Source organism: Crinia signifera, chromosome 3 (assembly GCF_055691185.1).
Source record: "Crinia signifera chromosome 3, ASM5569118v1, whole genome shotgun sequence".
Classification (NCBI taxonomy): Eukaryota; Metazoa; Chordata; class Amphibia; order Anura; family Myobatrachidae; genus Crinia; species Crinia signifera.
The window spans coordinates 180933417-180951753 of record NC_139219.1 but is presented as its reverse complement, the minus strand read 5'-3'; the positions used below and the strand labels follow the sequence as shown (position 1 = coordinate 180951753).

Genomic DNA, 18337 nt, shown 5'->3' with positions numbered 1-18337 from the left:
TTATGGATTTTGTCTTGCAAACCGCCTTTGTCTCGTCTTCCATGACGATAAAGTGGTTCTCTGTACTGTTCCAGCCAAATGTTATTTTCACTAAAACACAAATGTTCTTTACCAGGGTTTTTTTTGTACTTCGGCAACTTCCTGTTTCCAAGATTATCTGGCTCTACAGTCATAGGGGGTGATTCTGGTTGGTTTGCAAAAGCAAACTCCAGTTTGTACAAACTGAAATCTAAACTGCAATGTAAAAAAAAAAGCATCCAGTATTTACTCTGCACAGAAACAAAATAACTCACCCAAATGTAACTCTCCCTGCACATGTTACTTCAACCCCACCTGCAGTGCATATGGTTTTGTCCAGTAAAGAAGGAGTTTGCTTTTGCCAACCAGCCAGAATCAGGCACATAAATCGTGATCTGCGAATTCACTTGGACAATGTTTGTGTCCACTGCACGCATAGATTCTCTGCTTGTTATTTACAGTGCACATAAATGTGGTTGGCTGTCTTCAAGGCAGACCATTGGAAGGTTGGCTGCTCTCGGTCATCATACTAGCTTATGGTTTTCTGCTAGGTAGCATCCAGCACCACACCTGGTACTGTATTAGGACATTCCACAAGGGCAGTGACAAACTCAAGATGGCACAACATGAGGCTTTGGATGAACAAATATGTTGTGCAGCTTTCAGTGCTTTCAGGTTTTTGCCTTTGGGCATACTGTTCTCGGTCCGGCAGCCTGAGGGTTCCCTCCCCTGGAGCAGGGCCGAAACTAGGTGTTTCGGTGCCCGGGTCGGCAGTCATTTGCCCCCCCCCCCACCAAACCCCACCAAATTACTGCCTTGGGGACAGGAAGCGGGGGTCCGGGGACTGGAGAAGGTTAACTCCGGCTCCTAGCGCTGCCGGGCGGTGGGCGGGAAGCAGATTTTGAAAAGACTTGCCGGACGCTGATTGGCTGAATTCAGCCAATCAGCGTCCGGCAAGTCTTTTCAAAATCATCAGCGCTTCCCGCCGCCAGGCAAATAGCGAGCGGCTGTGTATGTGAAAGCTGCCGCTACACCAGTCCCTGGACCCCCGCTGCCAACATACCTGTGTGCAGCCAGCAGGGGTAGGCAGCGTCCAGGGGTCCAGGGACTGGTGTAGCGGCAGCCTTCGCTCACTCCATCTCCTAGCGCTATCTGCCTGGCAGCGGGAAGCGCTGATGACTTTGAAAAGACTTACCGGATGCTGATTGGCTGAATTCAGCCAATCAGCGTCCGGCAAGTCTTTTCAAAACCTGCTTACCACCCGGCAGCGCTAGTAGGAACCGGAGTTAACCCACCAGTCCCCGGACCCCCGCTGCCCGTCCCCGGGACCCCGGTAGGAGCCAGCGTTAACCCACCAGTCCCTGGACCCCCGCTGCCCATCCCCAGGACCTCACACTAGCGCCCCCACCCTCCAGCGCCCGGTGAGCGTGACCCCCTAGCCCCCCCCTAGTTAGGGCCCTGCCTGGAGACAGCTGTTGAGTGTCACATGGTCCAGTGTTCCACAGCCCTGCTGAAAGAGTAAAGCAGATTTTTGGTCACTGTTGTTGCTGAGAAAAACTGTTCCCTCCCTCATGCTCAGTCATGTGATAATAGGTTCACATGGTCACTGCTTCTCCTTCCTGGACTTGATTAAAGAAGTACTGGAATTCTGAGGTTGCAGGGTAAGGAGCTTACTTTTAAATCTACAGTTACATTTAGGTGCCAGCTCCAGTCCCAATCTGCAATCACATGGTACAGTGCCACATTTTTTTGGTTGTCGTTTTAAGTATCAGCTTCAGTGAATGTACTATTTATTTCAATATACAGAAGCAGCAGACTTTATTGCAGCCAAAAGGGTATCAGTGCTAAGTATTAAGCACCTAGTTCATACATAATGGTCACACAACTGAGATTTTCTGAGCAGCCTGCGCATCTGCCGTAATCGCGCTGCAAATTGCACCAACGTACCATTGCGATTCAGCATGCAGTGAGATTTTCGATGCAGAGTAATAGGAAGGGACCGTTTGGGGAATGCAATGGGGTGTGGCAGCAAAAACGTGGACATGTATCTACTTTCAGATGTGATTGCCAGGGACGCTACTGCCATGGCTAGTCCATGTGGCTATAGACTTACAACAATGTTGTGCTGATGCAGTTGCTAAGGACTTTGCAATGGCTCAGTTGAGTGTCTATATCCTTTTGTGGATGGCAGCTTCTCCTGTGATTATTATCTGTTCTGAGAAACCTTTTTTATCTGCAAAAACATTATTTGCCTTAATACTTTTCACTGCAGTAAACCCTGCTTCACTTATACTTCTATTTGACAGCTTAGAAAAATTCAATATTACTGCTTTCCAATGGCAATCTGCTAAAATATGTTTCTAATATACAGGCTTAAGCTGGCCAAACATCAGAATGATTTTAGTTGCGATTTAGACAGGTCCTGCGGTGCATTTTGTGTGTTTGGAGTGCAAATCTTGAGGTGTTTCGGTACGATCCGTAGTCCTGCAGGTCATGAGGTTGATCCTCAGATTTTATGTGCTACACGGAAGTTCTGAAGATGCTGATAATGACCAGTATGCTGGGAGTTGCAGATCTTATGATAGATCTTATGTAAAATTACACACATAAGATCAAGTGTGTGTCTGGGAAGCTGCGGGGGAAACTGTATGGCCATACATCTACAGATTGATTGTCAGATCTGGCTGGTTGGGACAAAAACCTGAATGTTCAACTGTCATTTGCTTTCATCCATTACCAGGTTTTTGTTCCAACCAGCCAGATCTGACAATCAATCTGCAGATGTATGGCCAGCAGACGACTCTAATCTGATGCTGGTCGTCCTGATGTATGGCCAGCTTAGTGCCTGGATCAGTTTGACATTGGGTCCAATTACAGCCTCATTTTGAGTGCATATTACTTGCAAACAGGGTGTTTTATGTTATGTGCATGGGATCCATCTGAATTTTGCATCTAGAATGCATATGCATGACAATAGTGTGACTCCATACACACACTGACCCCACCCACTGAGGTGCATGTGGGGGTTTAAATTGTGCATACATTTGCAAAGATACACAGGCAGCCAGAGATGCATGTGCGAAGTCCCTTGATGCAGCCGCATATGCCACTCTGAATGAGGCCCTTAACTTGTTTTCTGTCTTTTTCTTAACAGGTTGTCAATGTTGATCTGACTCATATTGAAAGCAGAGCCAATGATCTCATTAGATTAGATAAAAGTGTCCAGCTGGTACTTGGACAGCTTGTGGACAAGTAAGTAAACAATTGCATTATGAGTAATACAGGATCATGAAAAGTGTCTCAGCACAGTGGGTGTTAAGGTGCCCATACACAGTACAATATTCTGTGCATTTTGAACTAGACCGCATCGCATGCTATCATATCAATTTGTGAACAATGCAATCATACCTAGTTCAAAAAGCATAGGCTGCACAGACTTTATGTGCTATGGGATGGGATGACCGCGGGAGAGCACTGTGTATGGGCACCTTAAGTGTTAGCTTGCATGAGTTTCAACAGGGTTTGTATCCAAAATCTTTTAATATACTTTAAGGTTTATTGGCTCCCAACAAAAATGGACCCTCACGTGCATGGGGTCTGGAATGGGGGCAAGGACTGTTGTGATGGGCTAAATATTTCATGCAAAGTGCATCGGAATATGTTTGTGCTATATAAAGAACAGTTCATTAAAAATTATGGAAAAATGCTGCATTCAAAGATGTTTGTTGCACTTCTTCTCAAATGGCAATTGTTACCTTGATACAGTATATTTTTTTGGTACTTGTATGTTAGTTGGGCGCCCACTATAGTAAGTACGCTCATACCCCCACTATCCTTGTCGGCATGGAGTTGATTTTATATAGTGCAGCGAGCCACCGAGCCCGAAGCGTGGCGAGCGGATGCAGAAAACTAAGCAAATAGCTTAGTGGGCTCCCAACTAACATATAAGTACCGTTGTTTTTTGTTACTTGGTAAAGTGGTATCTGTGCATGTTATGTGCACTGATACTGCTTCTGCCCAGGGACTTCATTCTAGTTTAATCACTCCCCCACATGCACTCCCCGGGGAGCGATTTTTAGCAACTGTGCATAGTCATGTATGCACATGTGCAGCTGATGTGTGCGAGCGGCTGGGCACTCGCACACAACAGTGGAGCCCTTGGTAAAGCCCAGTGTTTCATGGGCATTCCAAAGAAAATGCTGGGCGTTCTCATGGTGGTTCCCCGATGGCGCGAGTGTGGGGGGCAGGAAGCTGATGTCAGCGGATGTCTGCTTCCCACACGGGGCACCCGCAGATCTGCGACACCAGAGAGGACTGGATAAATCAGCCCATCTAATGATTTCTCCCCCGCACCCAAGGCCGCAAATGGATGTTTATGCAAAACATCCATTCACAGCCGTGCAGGTGGCGTCTGGTGGACTCCCAAGGCAGCCATGTGTGAATGTGGAGATGTGGGTATATTTGGTGCCACTGGTTTTATCAACATTACTATTTACAATATAGCATGCCAAAGTGCTATCAAGTGGCACTGATTGTTCCAACCGCTGCAGCTGTTGTTACTGCGCACAAAGCAATGTTCCTGGCTTTTTGCTCCAACGGCCAGAGATTTGTGCAAAAAAAAAAAATTATAATACTTATTTTTTAAATAAGCCATGGGTGCCATACTGACAGCACCTGTGCACGATGCTCAGTATTTTCCAAAGCGGCAATAAAGAATGCCTAATGTGGGAGAGTTCAGGTTGCCAGACACTCTCCCACAGTCAGAAGGTAGAATCATACATGCTGCTCTTTTCTGGACCCGCTTCATCTCAATCCGAAGATGAAGTTATGGGGCTTAAGAATTTAAGCTTAGATTTAAATGTCAAAATGGCCAACCTGTATTTGTTTTATTAGCAACTATCTGGACCAGATAGCAGAGGAGGTTAATGATAAACTGCAGGAAGCCGGCCAAGTGACTATATCAGAACTGTGTAAGCTGTACGACCTTCCAGGAGACTTCCTGACAGAGGTGAGAAAGGGCTCAGCCTGACTCCTATTTTAGCAGCTCTGCATTTATTATATATATATATATATATATATATATATATATATATATATATATATATATATATATATATATATATATATATATATATATATATATATATATACACTTCTGCTTTAGAGCATACATTGGTTACACCTCACAGATGACATTTGTGGAATATCGTTTTCATGGTTAACATAAGCTGATTCTCATACATTACAGATGCCTTTTACACTTAACTAAAAACTGATCAGATCATTTATGTATTGCATTAGTGACACAATATGTAACTTATAATGAAGTCTGAGGCCTTTCATTTGATGCGGTGCAGCCATCCACTCTAAAGGTGCATACACACGGAACGATTTGAAGCACGATGTGGGCGTTCCCGATCAATTTTAACGTTAAGATTGGTCTGTGATCTTTCTTGCATGCAGGAAGATCATAGACCAATCTTTTGTGAAGTATTTATAGTTTTGTGTGTACGCACGATGAAAGATCATCGGTAACTATGTTGGATCAGCTCCAACATTGTTCCGTGTGAATGCACCTTAAGTTCTATTCTATGTGAATAGATTATGTGTGTAATACTGTATGTGAAGCACAGCAGCAATGTCAGGAATGGGTAACAATGACCACTTTATTTGTTACCGATACTCCTTTAACCAAATGCAGTTCAGCAATAGCTGGAATGGCAAAAGTATTTTTATATATTTCTTCATTCTTTTCTTTTGACCACAGTCACTGACCCTGAGACTTGGAAATATTATTCAAGGGAAGATTGATCAAAACAACAGGGGTGTCATATATACAGAGACATTTGTTGCTCGCCACAAGGCACGAATCCGTGGTCTTTTCACTGCAATTACAAGGTTAGTTTTTATTATTATTTTTTTTATTTGTATATGAGCATTTCCCAGAATCCTTCACAAGGGGGTAGTTAATGGGACACTTTTTTTGTAAATGCATCTTTCTGTTCACAGCTTTTTAAAACATGCATGTACTTCAGGGGTTTTCAGCTTCAGTTCTCAAATACCTCCTACATTTCACATGTCGGGGTGTCCGTCTGAGGAATTTAGAGGCCAAGTCTATAATTTGAACCCTTTGTCCTGTTGCTCATACCATTCCTGACCTTTTTTTGTGGCAGAGTGCATTATCCTCCTGATAGAGGCTTCTGCCATCTGGGAATAGAATTGGCATGAAAAGGTTTAGTTGGTCTGCCGCAATGTTAAGGTAGTTGGTATGTGTCATAGGACTATCCACTTGAATACCAGGAATCAGTGTTTCCCAGCAGATCATTTCCCATCACGCTGCTTCTCCTTGTAATGCATCCTGGCTACATCTATTCCTCAGTTAAACATAGCACACGCACCTGGCTGTCCACATGGTTCAAAACATAACATTATATTGCAGGCCAGACCACCTTCTTCTATTGCTCCATTGTTCAATTATCACACTCTTATGGCCAATGTAGGCTCTGGTGATGGACTTGGGTCGGCATTGGCATGATTCTATCATTATCAGCATTAACTTTTTCCAAAGTTTGCACTACAGTAGCTATTTTATGAGATCGCACCAGAGGGTGCGATCTGACCGGATCCTTACATCTTTTAGGTATGCATGCTAACCCCATTCTACCTGCAGCCTAAGGCAGGTTTCACACACTCCGGCTCCTGCCGGACGGTGAAATCCCGCACGGCCAGGGAGCCGTGCCGCACACAGTTGTTGTGAATGGACACTATTGTGTCCATTCACACGGGACGGCCGCGGCCCGGCCGCACGGCTGCAGCCGGATCCCGCCACTGGAAGGGACGGCTGCCGGGCTGTGGCCATCCCCTCCATGATAAACCACTGTGTGCGGCACGGGTCCCTGGCCGTGCGGGATTTCACCGTCCGGCAGGAGCCGGAGTGTGTGAAACCAGCCTAACCTTTCCCTTCTCACCCCCCTGCAAACGAACTCTAACTCTCCAATGGCTTGGGACCTATCGGCAGTGATGTCACCAATCCAGCAATAAGCTGACTTGGGCTGCACTGCAGGGGGGCAGATGTAAAATGTCAGAGAGATTTAGATTTGGGTGAGTTTTTTTTGTTTCTGTGCAGGGTAAATATTGGCTGCTTTATGGTTACACTGTAGTTTAGATTTCAGTTTGAACATACCATACCCAAATCTTAATCTCTCTGTACATGTTACATCTGTCCCACCTGCAGTGCATCATGGACCTTTTGTGAAAAAAGGGCTTTGTGATCAGGTCTGAATTAGGGTCATTTTGTGCATATTAAGAAAATTCTTAAAAAGGTTGATACTAATGGGGAAATTTACTAAGATGGAAGTTTTATTTCACTTGGGATCTTGCCATGAGCAACCAAAATCTATGTTATTTTTCTGGATCCAGGCAAGTGAAACAAAATGACATTTCGGTTATCTAATTGACTTATTTCTCAGGAAGTGTGGACTTTTTCAAAAACACATTAAACAATAATGCAAACGATGCAATGTCACTCGCGATTTTCCTTGACAACTCCCTGACAAAGAATATAGTGCATACAATGACCAATTTCACAAATGATAACGTCAGTGGCCACATGCACGAGTAAGCTGTTGAGGATATCCTCAGATTGAGCTGCATGTACAGACGACAGAGGACATCACTAACTGCACGTATAACCCAATAACCACAAAATGTCCTTATGACTTGTCGTTCTATTTCATGTGGTTTGAACTGTTGTCTAATAGGGTGCCGGACGAGATCCCGACAGGCATTCACCCAACGTCGGGATCCCGGCTCTCAAAACACTGACAGCTGGGTTCCCGATGGCCGTCGGCTATTTTCCCTCATGGGGGTCCACGACCCCATAGAGGGAGAATAGAATAGGTGGCTTGTGTAGCGAGCCACCGCGCCCGCAGCGTGGCGAGCGCAGCGAGCCCCCAAGGGGCTTGGTTGCGCTCGCCATGCTGTCTGGGTCCGGCAAGTCGGGATCCCAACGCCAGCATAATGACTGTCGGGATCCCGACTGTCGGACCCCTATACCACACCCGCCTAATATGTGTGCAGTTAAACAAATGCAACTAAACAGTTTTCACAGTATTTAAACAAGTGGCCGAATACTTTGAACATCCACTTTACGAACCTTTTTAAATATTGTACAAGAGTAATGTTATTTATTCTATTTGTTTTAGACCAACACCAGTAATTAATTTGATTTCTCAACATGGTTTTCCAGAGCATCTTCTATACTGTAAGTATGTACATTTTTAACCCTGTGTTTATTGCGTCTGCCCTTTATTTTCTGTAAGTGGTAGTTGTGTTGATGGATATCATCATGCTTTCGTTTATGCAGTTTGCTTTTATTCACCACAGATTATAGCAAAACTGGGTACTTGTTTCCTAGCACGGCGCCCACGATTTTAATCTTATGACATTGTTTTGATCGCATCGCATGCGACCAGATCGCATGCAATCGATGAGATCAGAACGATTTTTTAATTGTACAGGCATCCTGATGGGTGATTACTATGTTATATGCACCCCCATTGTTAACGCCACCCTCACTATGAACGCCAACCTGAAGCGTGGCGAGCGCAGCGGTACACATCCTCCAACCTTTTCATACCCCCACTATCCACATCGGTGTGGAGTTGAGCAGCGAGCCCCGCGAGGGGACTCGGATTAATTTACATATATTCCGCGTCCCCTCGCGGGGCTCGGTGGCTCGCTGCGCTCGCCATGCTTTATGAAATCGACTCCGCGCCGTCGTGGAGATAGTGGGTGTATGAAAAGGTCGGAGGACGCATACTGCCGACCCTCGCGGGCTCGCTGCGCTCCCCGCACTTTGGGTTGGCATTGATAGTGGGGGTGGCGTTAACAATGGGGTGCATTTAACACCCCATCAGGGTGCCTGTACAATTACAAATCGCATTGCATGCCATTATAATGGCATGCGATGCGACGTGATATTAGAATGGTACAGTTCGCCTCTTAGAACCCAAAAATCGGGTCCCATCGCATACCTTAATTAGTGGTATGCGATGGCATAAGATGGGCGCCGTGCTAGGAAACAAGTACCCAAAACTGTTACATCTGTAGTGTGCCACAGTCTTCTAAACTATTGGTGCGTACACACTGTTCCATTCCTTTTCGATTTCATTTCTATTAGATATGGACTATTGGACCTGCTCTGAAGTTTGTTCTACTCCTTTTCAATTTCCACTATGTTCTATTTGATTATCCATTCGATTTGCTATTAGATCAACACTGGCTTCAGTCAGGAAATGGAATCGAATGCTGCAGAGAACACATTCGATTTGCACTATCTACTATTAGATTTCCACAATATAGTCTTGTCTGCCAAGACTATTTTCTATTCGATTTACACTACATGGGAATGTAGAAAAACCATTTGATGTCCATTCCATTTTGCTTCTATATGCAAAATCGTATTGAAAAAATAGTGCCTACTGTATCTCACCTTGTGTATGCTCTATAATTCTAAAGGAGCGTTCCATAATGCATTTTACATTTGTATGCAGTGTGTTTCAGGCTGCTTTGTCAATTAAGAACTACTATTTAGACATTCTTTGAATAGTGCTTGTTGCTTTCATCCTTTTTTTCAGCTCTGTTGGAGGAGCTTGTTAACTGTGGACGTTTAAAGGGCACAGTGGTCGGCGGGAGACAGGATAAGGCTGTGTTTATTCCTGACATTTATGCCAGGACACAAAGCAATTGGATAGACGCCTTTTTCAAGCAAAACGGTTACCTAGGTAACTCTCTTTTCCCTCTGTATAAGAAACAAGGAGGTCTTTGTGTATCTTGTTTTGAACTACATTAAAGTAATTTAGAGAATGCACCTTCTGGCAGGAAAAGCTAACTTTTCAGTGCTTCTAGACTAGCAAACTTTTGTGTTAGTTTGTATATTATTTAACATTTTGGAGAAATGTACAGTAGGATATAGTCTGATTGCAGCAGAGAAAGAGGAAGTTACAATCTCTTATTAAACCAGTCATCCATACCATGAGTTTTTATAAATGCAACATTCACCAGTACAAATATAATGGGATACGGTCAGTTGGTCGACAGCATGTTGATCGACAGTCATTAGGTTGACATGCTGAAAGGTCGACATGGGCCAAGGCCGACAGGTCATTAGGGCAACACAAGCATTAGGTCCGCATGGGGATTTCCCCTGTTTTTTGAGCTGACATGTGCCCTGTCCGAAGCATGGCAAATGCAGTGGTGCTACGTTTCAGTGTCAATGTCGACTGTGTCACCATTCGGGTAAAAAAATGGTGAAAACCCCCAATGTTGACCTTTTGACTGTCGACCTTGCCCATTTTGACCTAAAGCTTGTGTCGACCTGTCAACCTTTCAGCGTGTCGACCTAATGACTGTTGACCAACTTATAGTTGACCATATGATCCATACCCAGTATAATAACTATAATAATAATGTTTCTATTTTTTTGTATCATATTTTTATAAATCAGTATCGCTTTAAAATGCATATACATAAGATGCAGCCTGACATGTACTGTAAGGAGAAGAAATTTCCCATATCTAAAATCTGCACCCTCTGTATAGTGTTCACTCTAGGATTTTTTAGGGCAGGGCGCTGACCACCAGGCAGGGTACTTTTTTCAATCGGGAAGGCACATTTTATATTAGAAATTTTACATTAGGAAAAAAAAAAAACATATATTAAAACAAAATTGCACACTGTACTAGGATTACGCCCATTGAACATTCATACTCTGCTATGCCCATTACATGTTCTGTCGTAGTGCCAATTGCACATTATGGCACACACTGTAATGCCTCTTATACACTATACCGCACACCATAATGCCCATTACACATGATGGCATACACTGTAATACCCATTACACATAATGCCACACACCAAAAGTTCTCAGCTGCATGTCCGCACGGTGTGTGTGTGTGTGGAGGGGGGGGGGGGCAGCGTAAGGGTGCACAGTGCCACACACACAAAAAGGGCAGGATGCATTTTGAGGTTTGAAAAACGGGCAGAGGTGCGGCACCCTGCAAATGAAGCTTAGAGGGAACACTATCTGTAAGTGCCTTTGACATTTTGTCCCTCAAATTTAAAGGTTCGATTAGCCCACAAACAGAGGAGTAGATTTATGAAGCAGTGATAAGCGATGAGAAGTGAGCCAGAGGAGAATTGGCCCATGTCAATCAATCAGCACTGAAGTAACATAATATGCATAATATAAAATTATACATAGCAGCTGATTGGTTGCCATGGGCCACTTCTCCTCTGGCTAACTTCTCCTTCTTTATCACTGCTTCATACATATACCCTGGAGTTCTATAATGGCTCTTTCTGTTATTTCCCTTATTGCTTCGGCCAGTAATGTTCAAATCCTAGCGTCTGTGATAATCAGAAAACAGGGATTGGTGGAGCGCTAAAAAATGAGTAAATGGATCAATACGGTAGTACAATAAAAGATACTTATTAATTCCTGATAATATTTGAAATGGATATATCTAGTAGCACATATAAATCACAGTAAAAGTTTAAAATGCACAAATAAAATCAATGCTTATGTAGTGGACAAGAGAGGTTTTATACTTAATGGAGTCCCACTGACTGATGTGTGGTAGCTTCTTGATCAATCGGTCATAGGGGTGTATTCAATGCTGCAGCGAGCGGCCAACGAGGGGGTTAAACAGCGAGGATTGCAGAAAACCAGCGATCCTCGCTGTTTAACCCCCGCGCTGGCCGCTCGCTCTATTCAATGTTCCGGGGAATTCCCCAAAACAGCGAGACCCACGGCTAATGCAGGAAACTCGCTGTATTTAGCCGCGAGTCTCGCTGGTTCAGGAGCCGCATATACGCCAATTTCCCCTCACTCAAAAAATGGAGCGAGGGGGTAATTGGCGTATGAGGTTGCTGCATTAAATACTGTCAGGGTGAGTGGTGACAGCGAGCAGGAAGCTCTGCTCACTGTCACCACTCGCCCACAGCATTGAATACCTGCCATAGAGTCCCTGGTGTGTATCCGGACTGGCAAGGTGTTAAATTGGGAGTCCATAAACCCCCCCAATGTGTGCTTAAGCAACCAGCACCCATGGAGATGAGTAGTGCCTCATAACAAGCACATTTTCTTTATGTGCACATTTTTGTTCTAGAAACTGAACAATGCTGTTGCTTAAAATACGCTATTTTAATTGTGTGTGTGTGTGTGTGTGTATATATGTATGTATGTATGTATGTGTATATATACAGTATATATATATATATATATAATTATAATATGTGTGTGTGTGTATATACGTCTAGTTTCTGTGTGTCTCCAAAACACAATCTGTTGGCAGTGAGTGAAATTACATCTTTCTCTCTCACACATGCACAAATAAAGAGGCAATCACAAGGTAGCAGAATAGGTTTCGAAGCATTTGCTTTGAGCGGGCCCGCTAGTATTCATATGTATGTATGTAAATATGTATATATTTTTTTAAATCTGTTTTTATTTTTTCTCTAATGATGTCATATATTGGCAACACAGCATCTGTCGTGATATCTACAGGCTTTACAAGTCATTGAAATTGTATGATCTCGCCAGCAGTCCCTTTATCTAAAATCTGTATCACATCTGCCCGCTTCTGATATGTCTTACAAATAAGCGATCATGTTGATAAGTACATAGCATACTGTGTTGTAATGTGATCGGAGACCCAAATATAATATGTTCAGTAAAAACCTTGAAAAACATGTTTTACCAGAACAGCAAGTGTCTATATGCTCCAGAGAGTTTTCTTACACTTTGTAATAGTTTAAAAAAAATATATAAAATGATATGTACATTTTTTGTTTTTGTGTGCCAGAGTTTGATTCATTATCTAGGCTCGGAATCCCAGACCCTGTTGGTTATATCCGGAAAAGATACAAGTCTGCCCAGTTGGTTTATTTGAAGTCAATATGTGTTGGTCACGGTATTATGGATCAAGTGGAAGCTTCGGCTGAAGAAGCAATAAGCTCAGGATCCTGGCTGGACATTGTGGTATGCAAGTCAGTCTTTTGGTTAGGGTGCACCTAAAGAATTAAAAAATGAAAGTATTGTTTTATAGTACATGACAAACTGCATTGACTTTAATTGATTGCCAGAAAGATTTTTAGTGGTTTCCATGTTCAGAAAGATGTAACCATTTAAAATGTAACATTCATGATTTGCTGCCCTGGCCCTGGAATGGACTCACCAGGCACAAGTGTATGAACTATTCAAAATTTGAGATTGACTAAAGTTATATCACAGTTTGGATTCAATTTCCAATTAATCTATTGTCCCATTCCATATATACAGTACTCTATTCAACTCTTTTTAAGTTTGTTTTTTGTATGCTTTTTTTTTTTTTTCATTTTGACATCATTACTTAATTTTTATTGCTGCTTAATGGAGCTGGTTAGATGTTGCAACATTTTTGCTTATCTAGCATTGGTTTTTGATCTTGTCGTATAGAAATCCCATTTCTTACAAAGAAATGTTTTACTTCTACATTTTTATTAAATAAAATATTAATGGTGTAAACAAATGAAGCTCATTTTGAGAAAACTAAATGTGTAATTCAGCATCTTCTGTTCCTTGTGTCTGATCTTGCCTGTTTTATACAAATGTGTACAGATGCTGCTTAATCATGCAATTTTATCAGTAATTAGTACAGATAATTACACAACAACTGTCAGATATATGTAATCTGAGGTCCCTTTTTTTTTTTTCTTTGATCATATTTTTTTATTAATTACATTTCTTACAAAGAGACCATAGTAGAAGCATCCCAAAAAAAAAATCTTTATTTTAATTTTTTTTTTAATCCTAGCCGTTGTTGCCAAGTTGCTTTTCTATGGAAGATGCTTCATTCTTACTCCAGCAAGTGATGAGAACATTAAACAAAGCGTCATCTGCTCGAATCTTTGGAGACACTATTGTTGTCAGTGAGAAGTTTATAAGTGAATGCATCGGCAAATTTAACGATCTCATGCAGCACAAAGCTGAAAGGGTATGTATGTATTTTATTTGTCACTTCGTGAGCACCAATGAAATCCAATACAAATTTCAGTAGCATGTCTACTAATTAATAGTATGCGAAACTGTAGATTTGTTTCTAGCATAACTGTGTGATGTGATTTCCAGGAAATGAAAAAAAGTCCGGTGTTTCTAGTAACGGAAGATGACCTCAAGCAAGCAGCGATACTGGAAACCACGTACGTTGGCAAAAAAGACAAAAAGGAGGAGAGGCGGAAGAAAGCTGCAGGTTAAATTCAAGCTTTTAAACATTTCTTTGCTTATAGTTAGATGTATTATTGTTCTGATGATCTGGTGGTCTGCAGCACACCACCACATTTTCGCTATAGATACTACTTAAATGTGTGAGTTCTATGGTGGTTTATTCCTGCATAATAAATGTGTAGAGATTCCACAGAAGTTGAGCACATTCTTTGCAAATACATTTCGAGCAGTGTAGGCTGTGTGGATCTGAAATAAACTGGAGGCTAAAGATAAACTACACAAATTGCATGCAAATTTAGAACTCATCATCTAGTTTGGTTGAAACAGGAACATGAATCTCCAGGAGGTTGGAATAATTTCAGCACGAGAAGACTGGTTCAATCAGGACTGCAATTAAAATAAGTAGTTCTGATATGGGGGCATTTAACATGTAATGGTAATCTGAAAATAGAGCATCTCATATACTTTATACTTTCCATGTGTCAGAATCAAAATTACTATAAAGGGTGTCCCCTAAGAATATAATCAGTTCAAAAAGTCTGAACATTTTATTTAATGTATTTTCTAATTTATTTATTTATTTTTTTCATTTCCCTCTATTTATTGCAATTATAGATGTCTGATAAGGTGCGTACACACGGGGCAATATGATCGCTGGCAATATATTGCTAGCAATATATTGCTCAGCAATCATATTGCCCCATGTCCCGTTTTCATCTGCGACCAGAGATGGTCGCAGATGAAAATTTTAAACACTGCTGGGTGAAGAGGCAGGGGATGTCGCTGGTCGGAGGAGCATGTTCCTCCGACCAGCGACCATTCAGGGGCTGAAAACGGGAGCGCGCACCCAGCGATTTATCGCTGGTGCACACTCCAATCACTGGCAATATGGTCGCTCAGCGACCATATTCCCAGCGATTTCAGCCCCTATCGCCCCCGTGTGTACACAGCAATAGGGCTTAAGAGATATGGACAGAAGAAATGAAAGTTAATTTCAAATAGCTATTTATTGATATATATAACACATCTGAAGTATGTGGCTGTATGAAGGCTGTCCTCGGACCCTTTTACAGTGTTCCTTCTAGGAACTAGGGTGGGCAGGGTGCCACTGCAAGGGGGCAGTGTAAGGGGGCGGACTGGACCCGCCGACGTCACTGTTTTGGGCGGTCCCGGGCCGCCAACGTCACAAAAGGGGGGTGCCCGGGCCACGTCGTGACAAAAAAAGGAGCGGGCCCGGACGGCGCCGTCATGAAAAGGGGTGGGCTCGACCGCCGGCACTAAAGGGGGAACACTATTTCAGCACCAGTTGTATTGGACACATTTTGTAACTGCCAGGTCACTTTTTTAAATATTTTACCAAACATAGGTGTAGATGTATTATAACTAAACAATTTGTCCGGATTTGCGCTACTTATGTTGCCTCTCAACCGAGACGTAGCAGGAAGTAGTAGTGACAAGATGTATAAGCATCTTGTTTGTTGAATTGAGGGAGTAGAGCTAACAGCACCGCAGCCTATTGCTGATGCACTGTCTCTCCCCTCCCAGCCTGCTCAACTGGCCATGTGTGAGATCTTGGTACTCTTATTCAGCCTGGTAGCTTCTCAGCCAAGGACAGAGCTGCCTCTGCTGTGGTGATGGGCCAATGATAACTGTAGCTTAGAAATTGATAGTTGTACAGATGGAGTTTGCCTCATCTGCCTATGGCGATAACGAGTCGCAGCGTGCCTGGGCGTAAGGCAGCGCAACTTGGTGAACAGCCTGGTGTTGCTGGTGATTGTAAAACCAGCAATCATCCATCAGATTTCGCTTGTTAAAATCAACCCTGTGCATGCGTGAGATGTCCAATAGAATACTAAAGGGGAAAAATCACCATTGCGCATGCATGAAGTCTACATTGAAATGCACTATAGAGCAATACAGTACTGTATGTTAAATAGACTTTTTTCAGAAAATGCTATTGCATATATTATGCATCTACTGTACTGTATAATTTATTTATTATCAGTTTCTTATATAGCGCACACATATTCTGCATCGCTTTACAGAGAATATTTGAACATTCACATCAGTCCCTGCCCCAGTGGAGCTTACAATCTATGTTCCCTACCACATGTACACGCACACACAGACATTCTAGGGTTCATTTTGTTAGGAGACAATTAACCTACCAGTATATTTTTGGATTGTGGGCATAGGTTTTACATGTATAAGGGTAATGCTGTAGATGCGACTCATTCTCCTAGTTAAAACGCACTGGGGCTGCTGACAAAGGCACAGATGCTGCATTGATCAACCCGCAGCTCCGGTCCCCTACCCGCACTGCTGTCCAATTTTGGGCACACCTGCTGTGCAACAGGGAGCTGGTTACCTGACAGGAGCTGAGCCAATGGAGCACAGGATTGCTCAGTATAACCTCCCCGCAGCCCAGCAGTGCCATCATGGCTGCTGAGGAAGCTGGGCAGACAATTGGAGGGGACCCGAAGCGCGGTTGCTTGCCGGAGATATCAGGCCGCAAAGTGGACCCATTTTCCCATAGCCTATAATGGGCCCGTTAATTCAAACCCACCATGGGTTCCAACACTTGCTGCTAGCCTTGATGTGGGGGATCATAGAATCTTTGGGTCAATATCCTCAGTAGCTAATCGTCTCCCCTTCCATAAGAACCTGGTTCTGAGATTTCAATCTTACAACATTGTGTTTCAGGTTATTATTAAACACATAATTGATTTCAGGCATACTGCCGGATTTAAATTTTATATCAGATTACTAATGCTGGAGAGACATCGGCTCCTATGAAGTGATAAATAAATGTAGTTACTAAATGCTTCCTTTTACCCAAGTAAACCAAAAAAGTGTCAGCTAGACAGAGGTGGAAAACTGCAGGTTGTCTCAGGTAAATGCAGCTATATATTAAAAACAAATCCACATTTGCTGTGTTGTAACTAGAGAACACTATACCACTGTCATTATACCGTTCATTTAATTATTATGCACTTCTAAATGGAGAAACAGCTGTTACTCTACAAATATTGGAGGATTTAAAATATTAATCGTATAAACAACCTTTCTAATTCTGTTACAACTTCATAATTCGAGAAGGACAGATTATCATTCCAACCAGCAGCTCATTGGCCATATTGGCTATGGGATTTATACAATTTCCCCATTGCCTATGTTTTAGCTAGCATAATGAGACGCCCGAGCAGCATTGCCCTTAGACAAGTAAAACCAATGTCATCTCTGGCTCTCGCAATATAATATTTCTGAAAGTGTCTCTGAAATCCTGATTTTTCTAGGGGACATGGACACACACAGCACCTCTGAATGCAGCTGGTTTATGTTGGCTGGTCACCTCCCCCTCCCCTGAGACACTGCTCTTTTCAAAGTCAAGGAAGCCACAGTGAATACTGTAGATTGCCAACATAGTATGTAAATGCAGAGTTGATACTACAATCGCTTAGGTTGGGGAAAGGCATTATAGAGAAAGTGTGAATGTACAATACAGTACATTAAAGAGTTCAGTATGCTTCGGATTGTGTGTCCCAGACGCTTGGAAAGTTTATCCGTACCTCCCAACTTTCCGGCTGCAGAAAAGGGGGCACGGCTTATGCAAACAAGGGCGTGGCCTATGCAAATGAGCCGCATCCCCGTTTTCAGCCGCGAACACACCCCCCCCCCCCAGCGGGACACCTCCGGCCGCAGGTGGGACAGCGGGACAGGACCCGGTAATCGGGACTGTCCCGCTGAAATCGGGATTGTTGGGAGGTATGGTTTATCTTTTTGTGTGTGCATATTTCTATTAAATGTAAGTTTCTTAAATGTATGATATTAGATGCTATTTGTGTAATGGGACTTGAGCGCACACATACAGTAATCCCAATTGAAGGCAGAATCTCTGAATTCAGGTGGTTAACGGTGGCTGGTTTAGACATGGAGTCCATCCCCAAGATATCTCATTACGGTATGCAAATATTCCATATTACAAAAACTACCATATCTAAAATACTTCTGTCCATAACATTTGTGACCAAAAAAAACAAAACACACAGT

At 42.9% G+C, this 18337-nt stretch overlaps 1 protein-coding gene across 1 annotated transcript in view; it reads left to right on the top strand.

Annotated features, from left to right (window-relative positions):
* UFL1 (UFM1 specific ligase 1) overlaps positions 1-18337 on the top strand; it is a 49887-nt gene that overhangs the window by 8604 nt on the left and 22946 nt on the right. The window contains exons 4-11 of the mRNA XM_083177022.1: positions 3173-3270; positions 4912-5026; positions 5786-5916; positions 8223-8281; positions 9657-9803; positions 12888-13063; positions 13878-14057; positions 14192-14312. Coding sequence (XP_083033148.1) covers positions 3173-3270; positions 4912-5026; positions 5786-5916; positions 8223-8281; positions 9657-9803; positions 12888-13063; positions 13878-14057; positions 14192-14312 — 1027 coding nt within the window. The remainder of the gene's footprint in view (positions 1-3172; positions 3271-4911; positions 5027-5785; positions 5917-8222; positions 8282-9656; positions 9804-12887; positions 13064-13877; positions 14058-14191; positions 14313-18337) is intronic.